We start from the raw sequence: 23,747 nt of genomic DNA, 5'->3' as shown, positions 1-23,747 counted from the left end.
CCACCTCTGTCCAAGAGCAACCAAGTCAACGGGCCACACACTCCCATGTCAGTGTACTGCTCTGGCTGGATTTGCATCAGCGCTGGCAGCTGCCTTGTGCCCAGGATTCACCTCCCAGCCCCGTGTCTTTGGGCTGGGCAGTAACAGAAGACATCGTTCACATACCATATCTGAGCACGTGGACAGTTAGGCATCCACCCATCACAGAAGCACTTTAAGAAGGAAGTCTGTCTCACTGCCCCCATTTTACAGATGGGGACGCTGCAGGACTGAAAGGTGTTGTGGGTTAGCACAAAAGTTGTGGTTCAGGACACTGTTTTAAGAAGTATGGATGGGACCGTGCCCCCCGCCCATTGCCGGTTCGCTCCCCCTGCCATAGGGTTTGACTGTATGAGGCACCCCCCCCCCAGCTTCCTGCTAGATGGCTGCACCCCCCAGGGCGCAGGAACTCCCTGCAGCAGGGATTTCCCTCCCCCCCCCCCCCCATCACCTCCACTTCAGTTTGATCCTGAGAAATGCTCAGGGCTGCTGCTGGGTGGGATGCAGGACGTCACAGCCGATCTTGGCCAACAGCAACCACAAGCTAGTGGTGGAGCCCTGAGATCAGAGAACAGCTGCTCCCAACAGGAGTCAGGAAATGCCTTGTGCCAATGCCAAGAGCTACAACACCCCAGGCAAGGCAGGGGCAACCTGGCTAGCAGCCATCCCAACTGTGGGCTGGGATCCAAGCCAGGAGGCATCCTGGAAACCCAAACAATACAACCCCCACCAGGGAACAAAGAGCCCGCTGCACGCTCCTGCTGCAACTACATAGCAAGCAGGACAGCTCCTCCCTCTCCGGGGAGCACACCCTCCCTGCCCAAGGATACGCTCCAAGATCAGCCTTAATCCCAGCGAGCCAGGGTGTAACGCCCTTGGCTCCAAGGATTGATCTAGTCCAGCAGGGAGAGAGAGAAGTCTCCAAGTCCGAGACTGCGCGAAACTCAGATCTGGGTCTCTCCCTTCAAAAAATGTAAGGTCATCACCCTGGCAATTCAGTGTGAAACTACGCATGCTTCCCTAATGCAGCGGATATTACGCTTCCAGTCCCAGATCTGAGCTGGCACAGAAAGGGTTCAAAGCCCGGGCTAAAATCTGTGATAAGCCCTGAAGAAAGGACAAGCACGTGGCTTGTCCTTTCCTCAGGACTTACCTTTCTGCCTCTTTTCCCACCTCCAAGCAGACTCAGGTTCTGGTCACGTTAGAGGAACGTTTGACCCTACCCCGTCTGAGCAGGCCTGATACTAGGCAAGCCAAGCTCACTCATCCCTGAAATACAGAGCAGAGACAACAGTCTTACAACGAGCTCATGTCCAAAGGTCTGTTATAAAGAGCTGTCAGCGCCTCCAGCACTGGCTTAAATAACCCATTTCTAAAAACTGATGTTCAAAAGCTCTTCTAACCTTTCCTAGAAAGTGACTTCACAAAACTAAACCACTGACCAGAAGAGTGAACATGCATGCACACACACTGCCCCCCTCCACCCAACAATCACTGCCTCTTTAGGCACAAAGCTGCAAAAACCACATTCAATCAAGGTTAAAAAAAAAATAAACAGGGATATGTCTCATTTAGAAAATGGCTTCTGTGACAGCCCATTTATTCCCAGCACCCAAGGAAGCTTTCAGATGAAAGTCTATTTTTTATGCCAAAGTGCATCTCTGACCACCTGTTCTGGTGCTAGCACTAGAAAGTTTGGATCTCAGCTTCAGCGTGGCCCTCACTGCTCAACACCAACATACACCTGCCTCCACGGTAGAACGGGGCAGTGAGCTGACACTACGTAACACGGTGCAAGTGCTTGGAAGGGCGTAAAAGATGCCTCTTCTGCTGGGGAAGTCGAAATGGCTGGGTCTGAGAGAAGCACCTTATGTCTGATCCCTAAAGACAGCTCCTCCATCAGCTCAAGGCTGCTCAAAGGGCATGCAAGGGGCTGAGTGTTGAGCTCCACCTGCTGAACCATCAGCAGGACTTCCTGCGGTACACAGGTCCCCAACACCTGCCGCTGGCCTCCCCAGCTCAGCACAGGGAGGGCTGAGCCGAGCCAAGCTGGGAACAGCCTTGCCCTGGGTTAGGGATGCCAGGAGGGCTGGGGACAAGGCGCAAGACAGGGCCAAGGGGCCTGGAGACCAGAGACACGGAGAGGGCCGAGCCTGAGAGAGCTTGATCCGAATCAGCGGGTCGAGGCTGGAAGCCTGCAGCCAGAATAAAGGGGAGCTAAAGCCAAGGGGGCTGAGACCTCTACAAAAAGCTGGAACTGTGGACAGAGTAACATCTGTGGTGCATGGGCATGACTTTAGGGGCAGAAGGAGGCCACAAATTCAGCCCTAAGGCAAGTAGGGCCCAAAGAGCCCCGGACCAAGAGCGCATGCATGAGAGTGACAGCAAGCGCACCCTGGACTCACCGGCCTCTGAAGGCAGCTCCCCTCCTTACCTTTAACACCATGGCAGACAAGGAAGCAGGACGAGACCCTGACCGGATTGAGGTGATCACTAGAGGGCATCACAGCGGCCTTTGGACTCAACCCTGTTACACGTCCCCCCTATGAACCACAGGCCATGCTCCTCCCCAGCTGAGCTAAGAGACCCAGCCATCACCTGCTCCGAGAGGGGAAGTCCTCATTGCCTTCCCGCTCCAGCCAACCTACCTTCTGCACCTCGCCCACCAACCCCATCCACACCACCCTGTTGGCCAGTGCCCCACAAGATGACCCTCCTCCCCACTCCCTGTTTTATGGGAATGGTGGGGAAACTGAGGCACAGAGAGAAATACCTTTGCTGAAGATGATACAGAGAGGCGGAAACAGAAGATGGGACTCGTCTCACCAGCACTCTACAACTGGTAGAGCTAGACAGGCTGCGGTAAGACCAAGAGGCAGCTCCAAGCTCAGGATGAATAAGGGAGGGATCTAATCATAGAAAGGCTTAAGTGAAATTCATGCATGCACCACCCAGTACTTAAAGCACCACGTTCCCACAAGTGTTACCGGAGCCTTTTGCCCATCTCTTGCCAAGGGCCAATTTCAAGTGCAGAGATGCCACTCCACTCCTGCCATAAGTGCACCTACGAGCTCAGGTCCCCCGTGTCTCTCTGCTGTCAGGGACCAAGATAGGACAACACCTTTTTTAAAAGCCACAATCTTTCCCAACTTATTGGGGAGGGGGAGATGAATCTAAAAACAGGAAGGCGAGGAAAGAACTGATCAACAGCTTTACCTCCAGCAGAAGTGTACAGGGCACTAAAAGGTGCTTTACAAAATACACAAAACACACCTAGCGCAAAGCACAAGCTCCCAGGCACGCTCCTTCCCAACCAACTACTCCTGACCAAAGCAATCACCCTTCCAAACAGTTTTAGAAAAGTGGCACTAAAAAAGTAAGCTATTCTTTCCCAAAAAAGCAGCATTTGATTTGACTATATAGACAAATCTATTTATATAAATTCAGCTCTAGTAGATAAGACCGTAAAAATATCACGCACACACGGAATAAAATAATCTCTCGTAAAAAAAAAAAAAAAATAGCATATACATTTCCCAAGCTTATTAAAAAATGACAAGCCAGAACAATAACCATTCAGAGCTCCACACGAAATCCAAGGAGACCCAATGCTTCGATGAAAATTTAGACTGAATCTGAACGATCCCGCAGCTCACTTGGCGCAGTGACATCTCTTGCACGTTGGAATCAACCCCCTTCATCTAACTGCGACTCCTGCTTTCCTTTACCAGTATGGGAAATGACCCTCACTCCTCTGAATCCCACACTCCCCTCGAACACTAAAGCCAATAGAGGTATTCCAGATTGATGCCTGCATAAACAACAACAAGAAAGAAAGTTGTGTTGAGGGATATAGGGCCCAGTCTTTGCCCAAGTCACAGCTGCAGAGTTTGCCTCCCAAGAAGGGCAGCTCCATGGCGCAGCAGCTGCAAGGGGACTCAGAGATGGGTTCTGTTCCACCTTTGCTTGCCAGATGCTGGTGCTAACAGGGGCCAACGATTAAGGACTAAATAAATATCTAAAAACACCTCTCCCACCCAGGAAAAGGACAGCAGGAAACAGATTTCAACCCAATGCCAAGCCCCAGAGGGGATAAAACGCTCCCACTGATGACCAGCGTTTGGACTATGATTGAAGTCATATTTGATGGGTCCATAAACAAGAGATCAGTTCCCAGGGACCCTGCTGCACTGACTGCCTTGTGGAGCAGAGCATCCAGCAGGGGCTGGGGGCACCAGCCAGAACAGACTGCATGATGCCATGTTCCCAGAAATGCCCGCAGCAGGGCTCCCCTGTCCCCCACAAGGTCTGGGAGCAAGGGTACACCAATATCAATTTGGCACACTTTGGTGAAGGAAGATTTATGGGGAGACCATATATACTGGAGTGGGAGGGAGCACTCTCCCAGCATGGACCACCCCGCAGGAGGGCTGCATGCCCAGGCTGCTGATCTTGGTGGAGATCCCCAGCAGAGAACACCACTTGCCATCCCACCAAACAGGGCATCTTCACTGGCAGGATCTTGTCCTGCTGATGCTCACAGTGGTGTGGCAGAGCAGGCAAGTCTGAGCCAAGCCTGGACATGCCCACCCCTCCCTCTGTGCACGTAAGGGGCCTAATGCCAACTGTGTCAGAGGGCATAAGACTCCCTCCTGCTGGCCCCAATCAGGCCACCACAAATGACTCCCTGAGGTTGCTCTCATCTCAAGCATGGTGGAGATCAAGGCCAGAGTCTTCCAACACAGCAGTAGGGTTCAGTGATGCTCTTTGGGGCCACCACCCTGTAGTCTTATGGGTTTCATCTACTCTAGGCAGGACCAATCCAGCCCCCATGTCCTAGCAGCAATGCCCGGCACAACAGGCCAGGCACATCAAGGACTCCAGCCTGGGGCAGGGGGTTGATGCTATCACCCCATGCAGGTCACTGCTGCAGCATAAGACCAACTACAGGCTTGAAGCAGCTCACACTTGGCACAGACTCTTGCTCCAAGGGAGCAGTCTGGCCTCACAGGTAACAGCCCAGGGCATTTACCATGAAGTGCCCAAGAGCTAGAGTTGCACTTCACCCCACCCCACCCCACGCCTGACTCCCAGCGTGTCACTTCAGGAGGTGCTGTGGCCCCCTGACTTTCCTGAAAAAAAATAAGGCCAGTTATTTCTCTTCCCACCCCATCCCCTGTGCAAGTTACTGATCTTTTAAACTGCCCCTCCCCATCACCCCAGCCTACTGCCCTTACTACAACCCATCTAGTAAGCCATTTAGTCAAGCCAATCCTCGATCCCATCACAAGGCTCCAAGACCCCCAGTCCTGCTGACCCTTTTCTGCAGGAATCAAGCAGAGAGTAAAAAGCAGGCATGAACCCTCACGGCTGTGGATAGAAACAGGTTTCCCTTCAACCCGCTCATCTCCCCGTCAGTCACTTCAACAGAAGAGAAATGCAGAGCTCCAAACAGCCTGGGGGCCTCTAAGCCCAGCCTGCAGGTCACCAAGAAGGGTAGGCTCCAGAGTCCAATTGCACAAAACAAAGGGGTAAAGGGGAGAAGACGGCTAATGCATTACATTTCAGTGTATTCAACCCCATGGGGGCCTTTGCTAACTTCTCCAAGCAGCTGCTGCCCAGGGCACATGAGCTATCCAGCTGGTCACAGTCTCTCAAGTGCAAATCCATCCTGCTCCTAGTACTCCTTTGTGCCCCAGTCTGTAAGCCCAGAGAGCCACCATCCAGTCACGGGTTCAGAAAGCTGGTGCTGCGTCACCGGGACAGTCGCCCCCGAAGTCTTGAGACCTCCTCAGCAACATGCTTGGAGCATCTTCTGGTAGGAGCCAACATCACCTGAGACTGACCCTGGGGAGCTGGTGCCCAAGGGCCACGCACAATGCAGAAGCCGACTCCAGGCCACACAAGCAATTATTCCTGTCAGTGGACCCAGACTCCACTACAACCCACAGAGCTTAGATGCTTTCCACAGCACATCCCCCTAACTGCAAGCTCTGGGGGAAGAGCGGGACAACTTCTAGCTCAAGCTTGCCTGTGGATTTTAATGCTCACACCCAGACTAGGTAGAGCGGGGGCATTCCCTACGCCACAGTGCTCCAGCCCCAGTCTGGAAAGGCTGTTCCTATGCCGGCTTCCATCCCTGCCTCAAACACGGAGGCTTAATGCCAGCTACAGTGGTGGGAGTGTTGCCCAGACAGTGGCACATTGAGAACTGCCTGGGACTCTCCACATTCTTTCATCTACCACCAACCAGTCCGGCTACAGTCGCAGCCGGCAAGGAGACTGCAGGTTTGGCGAGCAGCAGGCAAGATGCAGTGGGAGAAGCTGAAGTCCAGACTCGGGTCATCTTTTAGGAAGAGTGTACCACAAATTAGCCACCAGCTGCCAGTTTCATCCCCAGTGCAGACTGTATATGCAGTGCCAGGCACATGCCATGCCCCTCACATACAGACATTGCTACTGAGTCCACAGGACCTGGTCCTTGATGTCAGGCTCCTGCTTTTAGATCCCAAGGTCCTGGGTGATTCTCAGAGTTCGACCAGGGGGACGGTGATACCCACTTTGCAGCCCAGCCATGTTCAGGCTTCCCCGTTATCAGAGGGAGAACACCGCCAAGATGCTCCCAGTACCAAGCATGGAAGAAAATGCTGGGACCCCTGCAGACCAGGGGCAGGGCAGCCTCAGCACCAACCGGACCATCTAGGATCTAGGCACTTGGACTGATGCAGCTCTGAATACCCCAGCTTTTAACGTACTGGCAGCATGCAGGCCTCCATCCCCAGAAACAACCAGTGTCTTTTGGGTAACAACCTGAGCTTTCTTAAAAGGACTCTAAATTTCCCTGAGGTGCCAAGCACCCTTCCTCTGCAGGGGAAGGGAAAGAAATATCAGACCCATTTGAGATATCTTCAGTTCAGCACCTAAAACCGGAGGCATCCAAAATTGGAGGCCACTAGTGGGTCTCAGACTCCGGTTTGGTTGGTTCATGCCCTGTGATGCTCCAGCAACAGCAGGGGCACGCAGAGAGCGCTCTCCACACCGCGCTCTGCACAGCCTGGCTGAAACCCACTACTCCTACATGCACCCAAAGGGCTAACAAGGTGCTCAGGCCACTAAGATGTTCCCAGTTTCCCTGTCCAGAGTCCGCATCTATAAAAACAGATTCTTTACATAAATAGGCTGATTAAAAGCCCCTGCTTTGGAGAGGCGGATCTGGATTGTGAGCATCACAACAGATCCACTCCCTGCCACATCTTGCCTCCACCACCACTGCTCAGCCAGGGCCCACGGGCCAGGCTCCTGCAGCTTGCCAAGGGCCCATGAGTCTGCAGCCAGGGGAGGGGGTTAAAATCTACATAAATAAATATTTAGAGTGTGGCCTGGGATTCACCTCTTTGCTAGAGCAGGACATGGGCTGTCCCCATCACAGAAAAGTGATCTTTTGGAAAGCAAAGCCATGTCTCTGAGAGAAGGGAAGTGCAGAGAAACAGCGATCTTCGTCATTGGATCTCTCTTCCCCGGGCAGCCTTCTGTCCAGACAGTGAAGCAGGCGTGAGCTCTGGAGATGACGACAAGATAAAAACTGGCCTGGGTTGAGCTGCCTTCAACGGATAGTCAAAACCATCCCTAGGGCAGGAGGGAACAGAGAGGTTCCCATAGAGGGGAATCTAGGCCATTGCACCTCCCAGGTGCAATAAGGACTGTTAATCCAGCAGCGGGTCAGCAGCAAAGGCAGAACAGGGGCATAAAAGGGCAGGGATCATGTTGATCACACCCTCAGCATCCCCTGGGCAGGAACCCCTCAAAATCAGGCCAGCAAGTTTGGCTTTGTGGCACTGGTGGGGGAATACCAGAGACATGCAGAGTCCTATGGATGTGCTGGACTCCACGGGGCCAAGGTTGGGGCAACATAAGAGATGGCCGAGTCCCACGAGCACCCAGCAGCTGCCCTTTCCACAGCCCTAAGAAGAGCAGAGCGTGCAGCCACAGCACCGGGAGGAGCTGGTGAATGCTGAAGCAAGGCGTGAGGGGGAAGAGTCTGTAGCCCAGAGGGAGCCCACCAGAACGGGAGCCCGTCAGCGAGAAGGGGCCACCCAGGGCTGGGAATGGGCCAGGCAGCATCTCTGCACATCTCTGACAGTCTGTGCAGCCAAGAGAGGCTCCTTCTTCACCTCCTCAAGCAACACGTCTCTACAGGAACTTGGCCGGGCTGGGGGCTGGGCTGGCAGCGGGGCTGCCCGCCAGGCTGCTGGGTGCCGAGTCGCTGGGGGAGACGCTGTGGCAGCCTGAGCGCTTGACCATGGAGGGATGGAAGGCGGGATGGCGCCGGGCGTGCTTGGTGAGGTGGTCGCTGCGCATGAAGCGCTTCTCGCACAGCGGGCAGGCAAACTTCTTCTCCCCTGTGTGTGTGCGGTAGTGCCGCGCCAGCTCATCCGAGCGCGCAAACTTCTTGTTGCACTCAGGCCAGGTGCATGGGAATGGCCTCTCACCTGCAGAGAGAGACAGAAAGAAAGGGTGAGTGCATGGGCACATATACACACCCACACTGACCCCACAAGGGACAGGACTGGGTTCCCCCAACAACCTGTAACCTCTGATGTCCTATACACCCTTCTCCTCAACTTCAGACCTGCCTCCCCAACCTGAACAGAGGCAGGCATCAGGGCTCAGAGGCAGGAGACAGAATCCAGGCTCTTGCTACCAATGGCTGTGGCAGCAGCCTGGTGGGCCCAGGGTGTGTGGTGCCTTGTGGCAGAAAACAGTGGGAGAAGAGGGGAAATTTTCTCAGCTGTCTGCAAGGGAAAGCACCGAACCAGTGGCTGACCAGGGTCTGCTCAGTGCAGGAAAGAAGTAGCCAGGAAGGTTGAAGTCCAGGCTACCCTGGCACTCCTCTCCTTTCCTTTCCACCTTTCCAACTACATCCTCTCTCCCACCCACTCCTGGAGGCTGCATTTGCCTCTGGCCCATCTTCGCTGGAGGCACAGTCCCCGGATAGGGTTCATGGCCAGCATCCAGAGCCCATTCTCAGCAGGCCTGACACCCACCCCTCTCTCCAGGCAGAGAAAGAGGTCTTGTATACCCAGGGAACCAGAGGTAGGCATGCACCCGTGACAAGGTTGTGGGTCTCCACACTGCACACTGAGACCACAAGGAAATTCAGAACAGCAAAGGCAGAACCCAGCTCCTCCTGCTCCAGGGCCCCAGGCTCCAACATTTAAGCTAAGGGAGAATCTCCACTAGCCATCTGTACTATGGGGGTCTATAGCACACAGCTCAACCTAAAAACACCCCCCCTGCAGCTTTCTGCAGGCCCAGTCCTTTGCATCCCAACTATGTGGCAGCACACTGTCTAGGGAGCTTTTTTTTTTTTTTTTTTTTGCACAGGCAGATTTCTAGGGCCCTGGACGCTGCTTTGCAGGTTTGGGGGATATGCTGCTGTGCACTGCGTGGCTGGCATGGCGGGCAGCCACAAGCCCAGACAGTGCCTTCATGTGATTTAGCAACGAGAGCCGTCTTACACTGCTAGCGGCGTGTGTGTGTGCATCTTCCTCTGCCTCCCAACTCCAACCTATCCCCTACAACAATGCAGGGGCAGCCAGAAGCATCCATGCAAGAATAGCTGGGGATTCAGAGCGTGGAGCAAGGACAGGCACTGGAGAGGAGACAGCTGTTAGAAACCCCAAACCTTGGGAAATAGTGGGTGCAGGCAGCATCTACCCAGCCAGCACTCCGTACATCTTTATTGCACCTAAGAGCCAGGAGATCTCCATTAACCATACCTCCTGGCTACCCTCAACTCTGAGCGGGGCCAGTGTGCTTGACAGAGGGGGAAAGCCCTACAGCAGAGGGAAGACGGAGGAGCTCTGCCGGCGAAGTAGAAAGCTCAGAACTCTCTCGGTGCAATGGGAGACAGCAAACAGCCCCCAAACCAAGCAGGGCTTCACTCCCCTTCCACCCCCTTTGCTTCAGTGGGAAGAGTGGATGAATCCCCCCCTCCACCCGCAAGGGCGGGAACTCTCTGTGTATTGCAGAGATTTGGGCAAGGACGCCACGCCGCCGTATTGTTTGCCAGTTCTAATCCCAGTCCCCATCTGCCTAATCCCAACACAAAGCAGCCAGATAGGAACAAGAATAAAAAATACATTAGAGGGGATGATGAAGACCAAATTAAAACCGCAGCTTAAGATGCTGTCTGGTCTGGCCTCCCTGGAGACTAATTACAAGCTCCCAGCATAGAGTCCATCCAACCCAGCAGGCTCCTGCTGCCTGATATACCTCCCCTTCTCCCCCCCACCCCATCCTGGCCAGTGACTCCTGCCCCCTCCCAGGGCTCCTCCTGCTCTGCGCGTCTGGAAGGGCATCCCTGTCTGAATGGAGCAGGAATCCAGGTTTGCCTGGACTGACAGCATTTGAGAGCACTCCTCCCCTCCACACACACAAGCTTAAAGCCAAGGGCTGGGACATCACTTCAAAGAACAAGATGCAGGCTTCTGGCCAAGACTGTTGATGCCACAGCTGGGAACCACTGGCAGCAAGGGACTAAGTGCCCTGGGGTGAGCTCAGCTTCAGCAGCTACAGATTCAGCGTTATCACCGCTGGCATCAGCAGCGAAACTCAACTGCGTGCCTCCCTGCAAGATTCCCTCCCATTTCCCGAGGCCCAGCCTACCCCGCAGGCAGCAGATCTGGGCTCAGCCCACAGCCCAGGCCTGGCTACACCAATTCTGGGCCAACGGCGGCGTCAGCTCAGAGCACGGCGATGCCATCCTGCTGGGGCTGGGCAGGTTCCCCCACTTCAGAGCCAAGCACTCCAACCCTCACGGAAAAAGATGCTGCTCTCCAGCCCTAGCCAAGTGCAAACTGCTGGGCTTTGCCCCCGACAGGCTGATGCCCAGGAAGTGCTGCCCACAATCATGCAAGATGCATCACGGGCTTGATTATTAGTCCTGCCCTCCCTCCAAGGTCCATGCAGTCTGTTATCTGAGGCACTCACATTTACCAGTGCTGGGAGATAAATGCCAAGCAAGACCCCCGCCCCGCTTTACAGGGCACCCAGGGACTGCTTGCCTGAATGAGGCTCAGCACCCTGTCGGAGCCAGTGGCCAGCACCTGCTCCAAAGGAAGATGCAAGAGCTCTGCAGTGCTGGGCTAGCCTGCCCCAGGCAAACCACTCTCCTGAACCACCTCCTGCACTGGAGCAGAAGGGTTTCTCCCTCTTGTATTTAAGCCCTGCTATTTAAACATGGGACGGTCACACAATCAGTGCGCCCTCAGTATCACCATGTGCCTAGGAGCCCCCCGTCCTGAGCCGCGACCTCGCTGTGTCAGGTGCTGCACAGAGAAGACAGCAGTCCCTGCCCCAGGGAACTCGCAGTCTCAGTAGCGTCCATGCTTCTCCCCCACACCTCGCTGATCTTTTGCAGCACGCTGGCAGGAAGGTCTTGCACGTGCCCGCCAGGGCATGGCAACAGCTCAGTTTTAAGATGAGCATTGCCTTGGGGATCACTACACTCATCCCGCGCATGATGATGCATTTAAACCCTGCTACCAGGGTACGAGAATCCAACACATGGCTGGGAAGCCCCCGCACACACACCGACCGTGTAGTCGTGGACAGGAAGGCTCTTCAGTCACAGCTTTTTGGAAGGAAAGTTTGGGAGGGGAAGGGGAGGAGACTGGCAGAGGGGGGGAAAGAAAAAAAAAGCAGAACTGCTTGTGCATGACTAACTCCCCCGGCTGCACAAGCTCGAGGCAGAGAGACCGGGACCGAGACACGGCTCCGCTCTCCTGAGAACTTATTCTCAGCCTCACCATGAGTCACATCCGATGCCTGGCTGCCAAGCGTGGGATAGTGGAGGGGACCCTTTCAAGATAAAAATAAACTGAAGGCAAGCCTTTCCTTATTCCTTCAGCCCCACAATGCTGCAGCTCCCTTCTGCGCGTGCTTATCCCAAGACACACGGCCTTCAATACTCCTGCCCACGCAGGTCACGTTAGGCACCTGTATGTAGGGCAGGGCCGGAGAGATTAGAGCCGGGCAAATAATGGAGCAAGTCTACAAGGAGGCATCAGGTGAAACTGGAACAAACCTTGGTGCGTTAAAAAACACATCACGCACCTCCCGAAGGCCCTGGGTCAAGCTGAGAAACTGCCAGGCTTTGTTTCATTCTTGGGTTACTTAACCCTGTAAAGCGTAGGCCAATTTTGAAACAAAGGACATTGCTTTGAAATGAAAAAGTTACTGCTTTACTTTCCAGGGGGACAAAAACACAAGAAAGAAGTTTAAGCCCTTTGGTTAAGGCAGTCAGGACTGGTGGTAGAGATGATATCTTTTATTAGACGGACAAGATTTTTGCAAAAAAAAATCCTTTAATCAGGACTACGAGTCCCAATTGCCTTTTCCTCTGGACCAATACGGCTACAACCTGGAGCCCTTTGGTTAAAAATTCCCCCATCTTCCTTCCCACCCAACAGAAACCATATGACAAATCTTCCTCCCTACCCGATAGAAACTATGACGAATTTGCAGTTTCAGTCTTCCCCAAAAGGCCATTTTGGGGCAAATTATTAGGTAAAAAAATAAACATTTCGCCCACCGCAGAGATTGCGCTGGCCTTTCTTCACTCAGATTGTAACATGCAAGTGTGTTCCCAGCATTATGGCAGCACCAGAAGCTCCGGGTCAAGTATCCCCACCCCACAAAAAAAACCCCACAGTAAGCCCCTGCCCACATAGGACTACAGCATGTGGCTTCTTATCCCCGTCCACAGGTTCAGCCCTGAGCACACTATCTGCTCTCCTGCTTGTCACGCTCCCAGTGGCTCGGGCAGGGCTGGTCAAGGGTTGAGTTTCACTTTGCTGTTAAGGGGCTGGGGCCCGAGGACCAGGCTCATCTCGATACCGTCTCTCAGAACAGGCCTGCAAGCAGGTAGACCCCAAAAGTGCAATGGGGGGGGGGAGGGGGGGGGTCAGACTCCTGGGTCCTACTCCTGCTCCGACAGACCCGGTCAAGCTGCTGGAGTCCCGCGCCAGTTCACGCGTGCCTCGCAGAGGGGATAAAAGTACAGCCCTCGTGGGAATGAAGCCGTCTGGCTAGCATGGGATTTGGCATCCCCGACACAAAATTAAGGGGAAGGCGTTCTCCGGTTACCCCCACACGTGGCAGCGTGAGCTGGACCTAACAAGCCAGGAAGGCAGCAGCCCCTCCTTGCCAGCTGCTCCTGCCTCTGCGCTCCCCAGAGCCTGCGGAAAGGTGGGTACTCAGCCCTTCTCTGTGAGGACGGCCGAGTCCTACGCTCTTCATTTCCAAGTGAGAGATGCCGGTCAGGGATCCAGACTCATCCACGCATCAGGCACGCTCGGAGCTGGTGCAAGAGCCAGCCGCGCCTGATGACTGCGTGGCCCTGGCTGTAATCAGCCAGAAGCTCAAGGCAGGCAGCAGGAGGATTGCAGGGGTGGTGAATGGAGATGGGAGGGCGCTGCAGCCCCTGCTGCTTGCAAACCCAATTGCTCAGCATCCTTCCCCCGCTGCCACAGCCTGTCCCACAAGGGGCTAGAAGCGAGCCCAGCCTTGAAGCCGGCACATGTCAAGGCTCTTCAGGTGGGGTGGCCCTCTCCTCTCCACAACCTCACAGAAGCAGCCATTGATCCAGCCCACAGCAAACAGCAGGGACACTAGAGGCAAACATTGCTGAGCACAGAGCAGAGAAGTGAGCTCGAGCAGGGCTTGCCAGGGGGCTGTGATGCACTGCTAGGGGCCATATGGGCCTAGGCAGGTAATCTGAGTGTCAAAGCCTGGATCCTTTGAGGTTTGGGGTGGGGCAGCTCTTCTTGGGTAAGCAACACTCATTTAATCATCTCTAACCACAGAAGGCACGTGGCCTCTCCCAGAGTACCCTGCTGGTAGAAGATACTGTAATACTTCATCTGCCAGCTCTGCGTGGATGTGCTAACCAGACCAGAGAGGACCCCACCCCCAAGAGGGGCACCAACCTGCTCACAGTCACGGGGTGCACTGACCACCGAGCTGCAAACAGGACCGGGGCATCTCAAGTTCGGCAGGCTGCTCCGAACTCGCTCCCTGCCCGCAGCTTCGCTGCCAGGTGATGGCAGCTGTGCAGCCTTCGCTGTGCCAAACACCTGGCTCTGAAGATGACATTGAGTCACTGGGTGTGGGGGGGGGGGGAGAGGGCAGATAATGGGTGGAGCAGGTGCCCCAGCTACTGTACCAGAGGGTGGGGCACCAAGCTCCTGGCCCACCAGAGGCTGCCCAGCCATGCAACCCTTCCTGGAAAGGGGTATTTGCATGGCACACCCCACACACACAGGAGGATGGGCTGGCCCAGTGACTCACCCTGCCAGGCTAACACTTGAGCTGATGGGGGGGAAGGAGGAGGAGGAGTTCCCCTTTGTCTTTGAGAAAAGGCACTGAACAGAAAGCCACATAAGGCGTCACTCCCCAGACAGGGAGGGTGCAGAAGGTAGCGCAGCAGGAAATGCAGCCCCAACCACACAGGGCAGCAAGAAGGCCAGGCTGCCAGGTTAGGGAGCAGGGCCCCAGCTCCCGCATAAGCAGGGCAACCACAGTGGCCCTCAGGACACAAGTGTCCACGGAAAGGCCGCAAGCTGGCAGCAGCCGCAGGGCAGGCTGGGCTTGCAGATGACAGTGCCGCTCCCTGGCATCGGCCCAGGGACTCGTGAGCACCGGGTCTCCACGGGTTAACGCTGCAGGGAGGCGCCCCCCCACGGCACCCGGGGCGGGGTGGCGTGCACCATCTGCGCCAGAGCCTGCGCGGCGCCGGGTGAGCCGAGGACACAGGTTGTGCAGCGCTTCCCGCGCAGCCCTTCCCTGGTCTTGGCAGCAGCTCCTCCCCCGTGCTCTGCTGCAATCGTTTCAGGCTCAGCTCCAGCCCTGCTGCAGCTGGGGAGGGCCAGAGGCCGAGAGCGCAGATCTGTGGGGCAGCCCCAGCACCAACACCCATCGCTCGGTGCCCCCCACCCCAGCACCAAGGGAGACCGCCGGACCAGAGGAGAGATTTTGCACAGGCACGGGGAAGGGGCACGGCTGGCCAGACAAAACACGGCGCAATCCTCGCGCGGTTCCTGCATTCCTGCTCTCCAGGCCGCTCCTCATTCCAGCCAGTCTGCGGATGCGATAAGGGAATTAGATGCCTGGCTCAGAGTCAGAGCAGGGAGTTGGGCTGCCACCTCCTCCTAGGTGCTTTGAAAAGCCTGGTCTGCACCTGCAGAGCCCACAGTGCACAGGAGCCAGAAGCAGCCGAGAGCCACAACTGCTGAGGTCTGGTCCCAGTTCTGTCACCGACTCACTACAGCCTTCAGCAAGGCGCCTCCTCGCACGCTGGCAGCGAGGGGAGCAAGGCAAAGCTGGTGGCCAGCACAAGACGGACTCAAACCTGATATCCTTCCCAGCTGACACTGGCCTTGAGCGGTTCAGAGCTTCATGCCTCAGTTTCCCCCCCCCGTCAGGAGAGGAGGGTAATGAGCCTGCCCTCCTTTGTGCAGCGTAGAGAGGTGGATCTAAAGCACGGAGATCTAGAGGTGCAAAGCAGCGCTCAAGAGCCGGGTTTTAATTCCCATTGAAGCAACTCCTCCGGTTGTAAAGCCCCCGGAGACCTTGGTACAAAGAGCCAGAGAACGGAGCATCGTCGCCCTCCAGTTGCAGCAAGCCATTTCAAAACGGGGCAAGTTGGCAGGTTGGAGCGTCCAAAACTCAAACCCCAGCCAGCTGCCACAGTGGCCTTTCCTCTAGCAGGGGGCAGATTCCCTCTGCCACCACAGCTCAACCAGCATGAAAGCCCAGGGCTATCGGGAAGGGGCAACACTGCAGCAGCCTTACAGGAGTTTACATAGGGGCATCGCTGTGGACGCACCCGTGCAGCCTAGACAATCCCTGAAACTTCAACTGCTGCTACCAACAGCCACCTAATAATACTCCCCAGGGACTGGCCTGGTTGCATGCCACCCGCCATGGTGTCCAGTGCCCAAGTACAACTGGATCCAGGATGAGCTCCGTGTCCTGCTCCTCATATGGACAGGCATGCTTCAGGTCTCCTCTCAGCCTCGTATGCCACAGCGGCTCCAAGGGGTGCGGTGAACGGGTGCTACCTCTGCCCACCTTCCACAGACACAAGTGTTCATGAAAGGGGTCACAGAGCTCTGTGCTGACCACCCCGCGACCAGACTTCAGCCTTCTGCCCAGCAGCCCCTTCCTGCCACTGAGGTTGCTCCGAGGGAGGTTATACCTGGGCTCCCCCATGCATCACCATTTATCCCCTGGCCCACCTCCCACCACTGCCAGTGGCTACAGCAGGCTCCGGCTGCAAGAAACCCTGGTGATGCTCTGGCTCCGAGGGACAGCAATGGGCCTAACTCTGTACTTCAGCTTTGGCAAGCAGCTCTGCTGGAGGAGGAAGGCTCCCCCGATGTACTGAGGCCACTGGGGTTTATCGTGCCTCCATTTCAAAACACGCCGTTTCATCAAGTTCAACCGTCCCTAGGTCCGACCACCACATCACAATGGGGCCTTTCATGAGACAATCCCGTGACAGCAGGCGACGCAGCCTCCTGCCCAGCACACAATGCCGGAGGGCTGAGGCAGGGGACAGGTGCCTCTCCTCTAGCAGGGCCCAGCCGATCTGTTGGGTGCTCCTCCGACAGAAAGGTCCGGCTAGACGCCCACTCTTGCAGGGAGGAAGCCAGACAACCTGAGTCCTCCCTGATGCAACCCCTCAACACCCCCCCCCCCCCGGTCTGCACACACCCTTCCCGAGGAAAAGTGAAATGGCTTCACCTAAACAGAAGGGCAAGCAACATGCATGGGGGCATCCAAGTGTTCCTGGCAATTCAGGGAGGCAGGGCTATTCTGGACCAGGTCCCAAACCAGCAGTGCTCAAATCCAAGGGGGCTTCTCTGAGAAGCCTGTGATTTAATCTCCAGAGCACCCGTCGGAGAAGACAATGGGACAACCACTCAGTACTCCAAGTCTCCACACTCGGGTACGCCGCCCCACAGCCATACAGAAGCCAAGTACTCTGCACCACCAAGTGCCACATCACACCCCGTCCTACTCCCGCAGCCGAGAGAGAGTTGGCCCATTAGGCTTTTGCCCCAGTGCATGGGAAGGGCCACTCCCCTGGAGTGTCTGGGACCAGTTGCTTCAAAATGGCAAACCTGTGACATTTCCACCAAAATGAGCATTCAGCAACCATCTAGCTTAGAGGCCAGGAGCACAGAAGGGAACAGGCAGCCTTGGGTCATCCCACACGTGTTCCCACTCATGTCATGCATGCCAGAAATGCATATTAGGCTACTTCAACCTGTGCCCAGATGGACACCACCATTCCCATTTAGGGTTAGGTCTACCCTGCACGCAAGTCTGACTGCAGCTGGGACGTGCCTGGTTGCATAGCGCAGGTACCAACAGCCTAGCTGTGCCAGCAGCATGGGCCATATCAGCTCCACTCGGGGTCCCAGGTACATATCTAGGAGCCAACCTGTGCCATGCCATCGCCCCTTCACCGCTAGCATTACCCAGGCTAGCCAGATCAAGGCTCACTCAGCATGACTTCCTCGCTCCCCCAACAGAGGCATGGACACACTTTCAGAGGGTTCCTCTCCTCTCCCCAGTCGCTACAATTTAAGGAGGGAGGCAGAGTTTACAGCTTTGGACACACAGCTGGCTCTGGCAAGGGGCAGGGGTTTGCTCCTATTTCTGCCACTGCTCCACCGTATGACCCTGGGCAAATTGCTTCCCACCTCTGTGCCCATCTGCCCTCCTGCTTCATCTATTCAGACCAAGTTCACGGGGGCAGGGAGCTGCATGCAGTGCACAGCACAGAGCCCGTCTGCACTGGGACCTCAAGGCAGCCCTGTGAGAAACAGGTTTCTGGTCTAGCGCTAATGGAGGCCCTCAGCAGGAACTACGACCCTGCACTTCCTCCTGGCACTGAAGAAAGGGTTTTTCCATCCCAGTTCCCTGCTGTGACAGCACCGGTTGTGCCCCCTTTTACTGGGTGCGCTGCTGGCAAGGCGTCCAAGCACAATGCCCCAACCCTGATAACAAAGCAAGGATTAAACCTTGCTGTAGCTAAGCTGGGCAGCTCCTCACCCCCCTCCTCCAACAGCAAATCCCCCAACCGTTTGGTGCCATCTTCCCCCCCCACCCCACACTCCTGGGGGCAGCCCCCCTGCTGTACAGAGTTGAACAAAAGCATTTTGCACGGTGTCCTGGAAGACAGATGAACTTATGTCTGTATTGACCTAAGAAAAACAGTTCTAGCCCCAAAATGCACCACGAACCGTGATCTGCCCAGGAGGCAGCAAGAACAAGGAGAGAGCTGGGAGGGAGATCAGTCATCGAGGCAATCTGTAAAATCTGAGATGGCCAACGGTCACCTCCGGCTGCACCAGGAAGCAAACGCAAGGTCGATGCAGTGCACAGACGGCACACTCAAGGTGAGCTAACTGGCAGCTGCAGGCTGGGCTAGCTGCAGCAGCTACCTGCTTGTTAAAAGTGCTAGGCCCTGCTAAGATGGTGAAGGAAGAGGTAACTGTGGTCAGGTTCCCCAAAGGGGAGGCTGCAGCTTCTCAGGCAGTCAAAAATAGAGAGCACTTCAGGTCCCCACAGCCCCCAGGAAACCCAGCAGGTGCTGAACAAGAAGATCCCCGAATGGCAAACCAGAAAGACCACCTCGACCCTTTCCTTTAGAGGCTGCCTCACAGCACCTCGAGCAGGGACCACAGAGCTTCTCCCAGGAGTGAGTGGATACGCTGTCCCCAATGCGACCCACACACACCGAGGGGCACCGGCACAACAAGTCTCTGTTTGACACCCGGCTGGAGAGAAAGAAGAGGCAGCGCAGAACTGCTCCAGGTGGGCCCTGCCTGGTGACTTACATAAATCAACACTGATCAACCCTGGCACACTCCCAAGGAAGTGCTTGTGCCATGAAGTCTATAAAAGCATCCAACGAGACGTGCAAACTGGCGGCTTACCACTTCCCTAAGTGTCTGCCTCCTTACAAATGACCTGGAGAGGTCTATAGGTGGGGCTCTTAGTTTGCTTCTCTAGACGAAGGCCTGCCCTCCCTGCACTTGAAGTTTGTATTAGAAATCTCAGAGAGTTCCTGTTCTGGAGGATGTCTCTGTGAAGGTCCGGGCTGACGCAGACTTTGAAGCTCTCTGCTCCTCAATGAGCGGCGAGGTGGCGAAGGCGAGCTGGTGCTAGAACCGGGCTGCTGCCGCCACTTCTTCTACCCCTCCCTGCTGAAGCCCCCTGGCTCCGCAGGCCGTCATTTGCAGATCCCGATGTTCAGTTGATTCTGATGTGGAGTCAAATAGACATTAATAGTCTGAATAAAAATCCCCTGTCCCTTAACTGTTAAGGTTTCCCTGGCATGGTTTCTGCCAGTTTTCTATCCTGGATGATTCTTGCAACGAGACCTGAGCTTTTAAGGTTTCAAAAGAGGGAACAGAAACAAGGCTTGAATAATAGCTGCCCTGCTCTCCTTGCACACATCACAACTGCGAGTGCACGTGGCCAGACTTTCCTACACTTTGCAGGTGATCTTTAGCTGACTGACTCATGGAAATGTTACAGCAGGTTGCAGTGTCTCTCTCGGAGTCACAACCTGAGCCTGCACTTACAGATTTTGAAAGCCTAGGAGACATTTTAAGAGACATGAAAGCTTTGGTTTGAGTTTAGACACTCCTTTACCGCAACCCAAATACTCCAGCTTCACACTTGTGAACAAGCAGAAAGGAAGACAGAGTCCTGGCAGTAAACAGCACCCGCAAGAGGATGGATGTACTTCTCAGTTTCAGCATTCAAGTAGTAACAGGGGCAAGAACATTTTGCTTTAACCAGATGCCTGGAAAAGTCGATGAGCATAGAGCCGGTGCATCTTTTGTCACCCAGGCAAGGTTCTTGGCTCCCACCTCTGCCCAAAGGTGATTAAAGGCACCCCCAGATTACAGCCACGTGCAAAATTTGACTCACCCCTGCTGAAATATGTAAGAGCACGGCCTCCTGAGCACAAACAGGATCGTTCCTCCATACACCTGCATGCTTTAAACTCGTCACGGCCGGGAGCACCTCGCGCAGCACATGGCGCAATGTGGTCCTGACCCTGCCTGGTCCCTAGATGCTACGGGGCTAAACCAGACAGGTGAAGCATTTTGGCTCGGAGGAATTACCATGCTGGTAGATTTTCTTGGAGAAAGTTGTTTGTCTGCTTGAAAACAGCTGACCAGCAGAACTCTGAGCCTGCTTTGCATCCATGTCCTCGGACAGGATTAAAGTCCACGAACAGTTTGATTAATGAAACGACTTCTGCATTTTAGAGGCAACCCCGGCTCCCCCTTTCAGCGCGTTATCCCATCCACTCTCCTGGCCGGCGTGTTCAGACCCAGGTTATCCATACAAGTTGAGGGCTGAGTTTAAGTGCTCAGCACCTGTGACAGCGGGCAGACGTGCAAGAGGTTTCAGCTTCTAGCAGTTCCACTGGGACACTCGCGGGTCAGATTTTTCCAAAGCTCAGCACCCAGCACAAACCCACCACATGCATGCCGCTGGAGTCAGATGTCAGTATGCAGAGATCTTACTTCTGAAACGGGCAGCAGCACCTCCACACAGCACAGGAGACAGAATATATTGTCGGGTCTGCCCGCACGCTCCTGGAGCCCACGCTGCCCCGGCTCCATCAGTTAGAGCTAGAGGCACAGAAGGGGGCGGCTTCTCTTGGGGGATTTTAGCTGGGGAAAGTCCTCAGCTTCCCAGTCCTGCTCAGAGGCTAATCAGCCCCACAAGCACTCTGCCAGCATCAGTCGTGAGCCCCACAGCTCTGTGTTAGCAACGCTGCAGGACTAACCCTCCTGCAGAGCATTTCACGTAAAAGGTAAAGGAGTCAAAACCAGTACAGGAGCAATAATATGCCCGTTACCACCCTCCCTGAGGGTCCCATAGCTGGGAAAGGGCATGATGCCCCCACTGCATCTTGCACAAGGCTCAGTTTCTTCCAGGGATCATCGGCTCGTAGCCCAGGAGGTGCACTTCCACCCCCACGGTGCGAAGCGCTCCGTCTGCAACGGCGGGCAAAGACCAGGTTCCCTTCCCCTCCCCACACTGTCCCAGCACAGCAAGGGAGGTGGGATGGCAGGATGCGAGAGACCAACAGCACCGCTTTCCTGGTACAAAAAGGCCTCCACGCTCCCCTGGGCAAGAGGGCATTTCAAGCTGCGTCTAGTGACAGACTTCACCTGCTTGCTAGTGGCTTTTATACCAAGCAAGGGCTCCACTCTACCCAGCTCAAATGCTGCCCGACTTCCTCTGCCATGCAGTCGGTGCCCAGGACTCACTGCTGTCACGGCTTCATGCATATGTTGTAGCAGCGTCAGCACCCGTACCCCAGTGTATTAGCTTATCTGATGCGGTGCACACTGGTAGAAGTCCCTGCCGGTCCCTTACTCATTGCTATGATAGCCCCAGTGAATGGTTTCCAAAAGAAACCAGTCCCCACCCTTTCCATAAAGCCCCTCTTAAGAGATGCCAGGCAGTTCTCCAGCCTAACCATACGCCAACCAAGGGCCACCATGCCCAGGGACTAAACCACTTACTACCTTGGCAGCAACTCTCAAGCAGAGTGCCTCAACATCCTTTCAAGAGTGCCGTGGGGTGGCACGCACCGTTACCACTGTTAGGCATGCAAAAAATGAGTCACAAGATGAACCCGAGGTTTCAAATGGGAATCCTTAGTGTTAGAAACAGCCTGGCCAGTTGTGCTCTTTGCAACAGAAAAATTCCTCTGTTCTTTTTGTGCAGTCAAAAACTAAGTGAAACCAAGAGCTGGCATTTTCGGAGGGGTGCCTCAAGTCTAAAAAGGCTGAGAACCACCGGCAGTCGGGACCCAGGATCCAGGTGACGTGGGCTAATGGATATTCCAAGGCAGTCGCTGTCACACCGTAGGAAGCAGGTGAAGTGACACGAGGCTTTTAAAATGCATCCTACGGCGAACACCATTGAGGTATTTCGCTGCCCCAGATCTCAGCAACTTCCTGGCCATTACACGAGGCTCTCGGGCCTCAAATGGCAGGATGGGCGTTGTAGATCCGCTGCCGGGGCATGACAGATCAGCAGGAGTGTAGCCCAGTTGGGGTCACGGTGAAGGAGAGAGAACCAGGCCCCAAGGGCTTCGGCTGTAACAAAAACAGCTGACCTAGACCGCCCATAACTTTGGGGTGGTTCGGATCTGAACTCTGCTAACTCCTGTCTCAGGATGAATCCTCCACCCGCATACTGGACTCTTGGTTACGTTAATTCAACCGCACACAAACTCTCCAGCGTCGCTCTAAAAAGCAGCCGTGCAACAGCTGATACCGCGCACGAGGTTACTGCTACGGAAAGATGCCAGCCTGCCTTCTCCTCACGCCCACAGCAGCGTGGCCCGGGACAGAGGGCACTTTCTCCAGGGCGGCCGGGGCCACGCTTCTGGCGGGCGTGCTGCCAAACAGCGGCACGCCTTCTCCGAGCGCCATTCCCATCCCCTTCCTGCAACGCCCTGCCCGACGTGCTGCCCTGTACTCCCTCCTCCGTCTGCTACATGCCCGACCCGCACCACAGGCCGGCTGCTGTACAGCCAGCTTCATCACGCATGAGCACAGCATACAGTCCTCAATAACAGCCGTCATATCCTGATGTCAAGTAAGCAGAGCGCGGTAATAATAGCCCCCCCATACATATATATTTTTATTAACTGTTTCAGCGTCCGCTTTGACGGATGGCGACCGCAGGGGCGACCGCTGCCTCCCGAGTCTGCGAGCTGGTGGGGGGCGCCCGAGCCAGCGGTGAAACCAGATGTGCGCTTCTGGCTTTGCGGCTGGGGCTTGCCGGGGGTGCCCGGCCACCCGCCCGCGCCCCTTTACCCGTCGCCCAGCTCGCTGGGGCTGGAAGGCAAAGCCGCTCCGCTGAGGCCGGCTGGCAGGGGAAGCAAAGTTGCCCGAAGCAGGCGGACAACATTTGGAGGAGAAAGAGAGGCGAAGAGGCGGCGGCCTCAGGGCGGGGGAGAGGGGCGACTGACAACGCCGCCGGGCCCGCCGGAGAGGAAGCAGCGCGCGGGGGGGACGCGCAGCTCGCTCCGGAGCCCGGCCCGAGGGCAAGCGCGCCTGCCCCCCCCGGCCGGGCCCGCGCGCGACGGCCCCGCCCCGCCCCCGGCCGCCGCCTCGCCACGTGGTGGGGCCGGCCGGCCGGCTGCGCGCGCTCACCCGTGTGCGTCCGCAGATGCGCCTTGAGGTGCGAGGACTTGCCGTAGACCTTGCAGCAGCCGGCGAAGGGGCAGCGGTGCCGCTTGCCCGGCGGGGGGCTGGCGCCGGGGCCGGGCGGGGCGGCGGCGGGCGGCGGCGGGTCGGCGCCCTCGGCGGACGAGGACGAGCGGCCGCTCTCCGAGTGCGCCGAGCCGGGCCGCGCCGGGCCCCCGCCGCCGCCCGCCGCCGCCCGCAGCGTGTCCCGCACCTCGCGGTCCTCGGCGCCCGCGTGCAGCCGCGCCCCGCTCGAGATGGACACGAGGCACTCGGCGGCCAGGTAGTCCAGGCACGACATGGCTGCGCCGCCGCTTTGTGCCCGGAGCCGCCGCCGCTGCCGCTGCCCTTCCCGCCGCGCTGCGATGCGCTGCGCTGCGCACACCCGCCCGGGGCAGG

At 56.2% G+C, this 23,747-nt stretch overlaps 1 protein-coding gene across 1 annotated transcript; it reads right to left on the bottom strand.

The window, feature by feature from the left end:
• Positions 1-493: 493 nt before the first annotated feature.
• Positions 494-23,747, bottom strand: KLF16 (KLF transcription factor 16). The gene is made up of 2 exons (XM_090027572.1): positions 23,316-23,747; positions 494-8,528 (listed from the first exon to the last, which is right to left on the bottom strand). Exons 1-2 carry the CDS (start codon positions 23,647-23,649, stop codon positions 8,230-8,232), a joined length of 633 nt encoding a protein of 210 aa, XP_089883698.1. The 5' UTR covers positions 23,650-23,747; the 3' UTR covers positions 494-8,229.

The sequence above is a fragment of the Crocodylus siamensis genome, chromosome 14 (genome assembly GCF_052110815.1).
Source record: "Crocodylus siamensis isolate JL-2025a chromosome 14, ASM5211081v1, whole genome shotgun sequence".
Lineage (NCBI taxonomy): Eukaryota > Metazoa > Chordata > Crocodylia > Crocodylidae > Crocodylus > Crocodylus siamensis.
This window is presented reverse-complemented; position numbering and strand designations above follow the sequence as displayed.

What these genes read in the sequence shown, in the direction of transcription:
- KLF16 (XM_090027572.1), bottom strand. Translation starts at nt 23,649, where the DNA reads ATGTCGTGCCTGGACTACCTGGCCGCCGAGTGCCTCGTGTCCATCTCG. An exon ending in GCATCTGCGGACGCACACGG is followed by an intron (nt 8,529 to 23,315) that starts GTGAGCGCGCGC and finishes CTCTCTCTGCAG; the next exon opens with GTGAGAGGCCATTCCCATGC.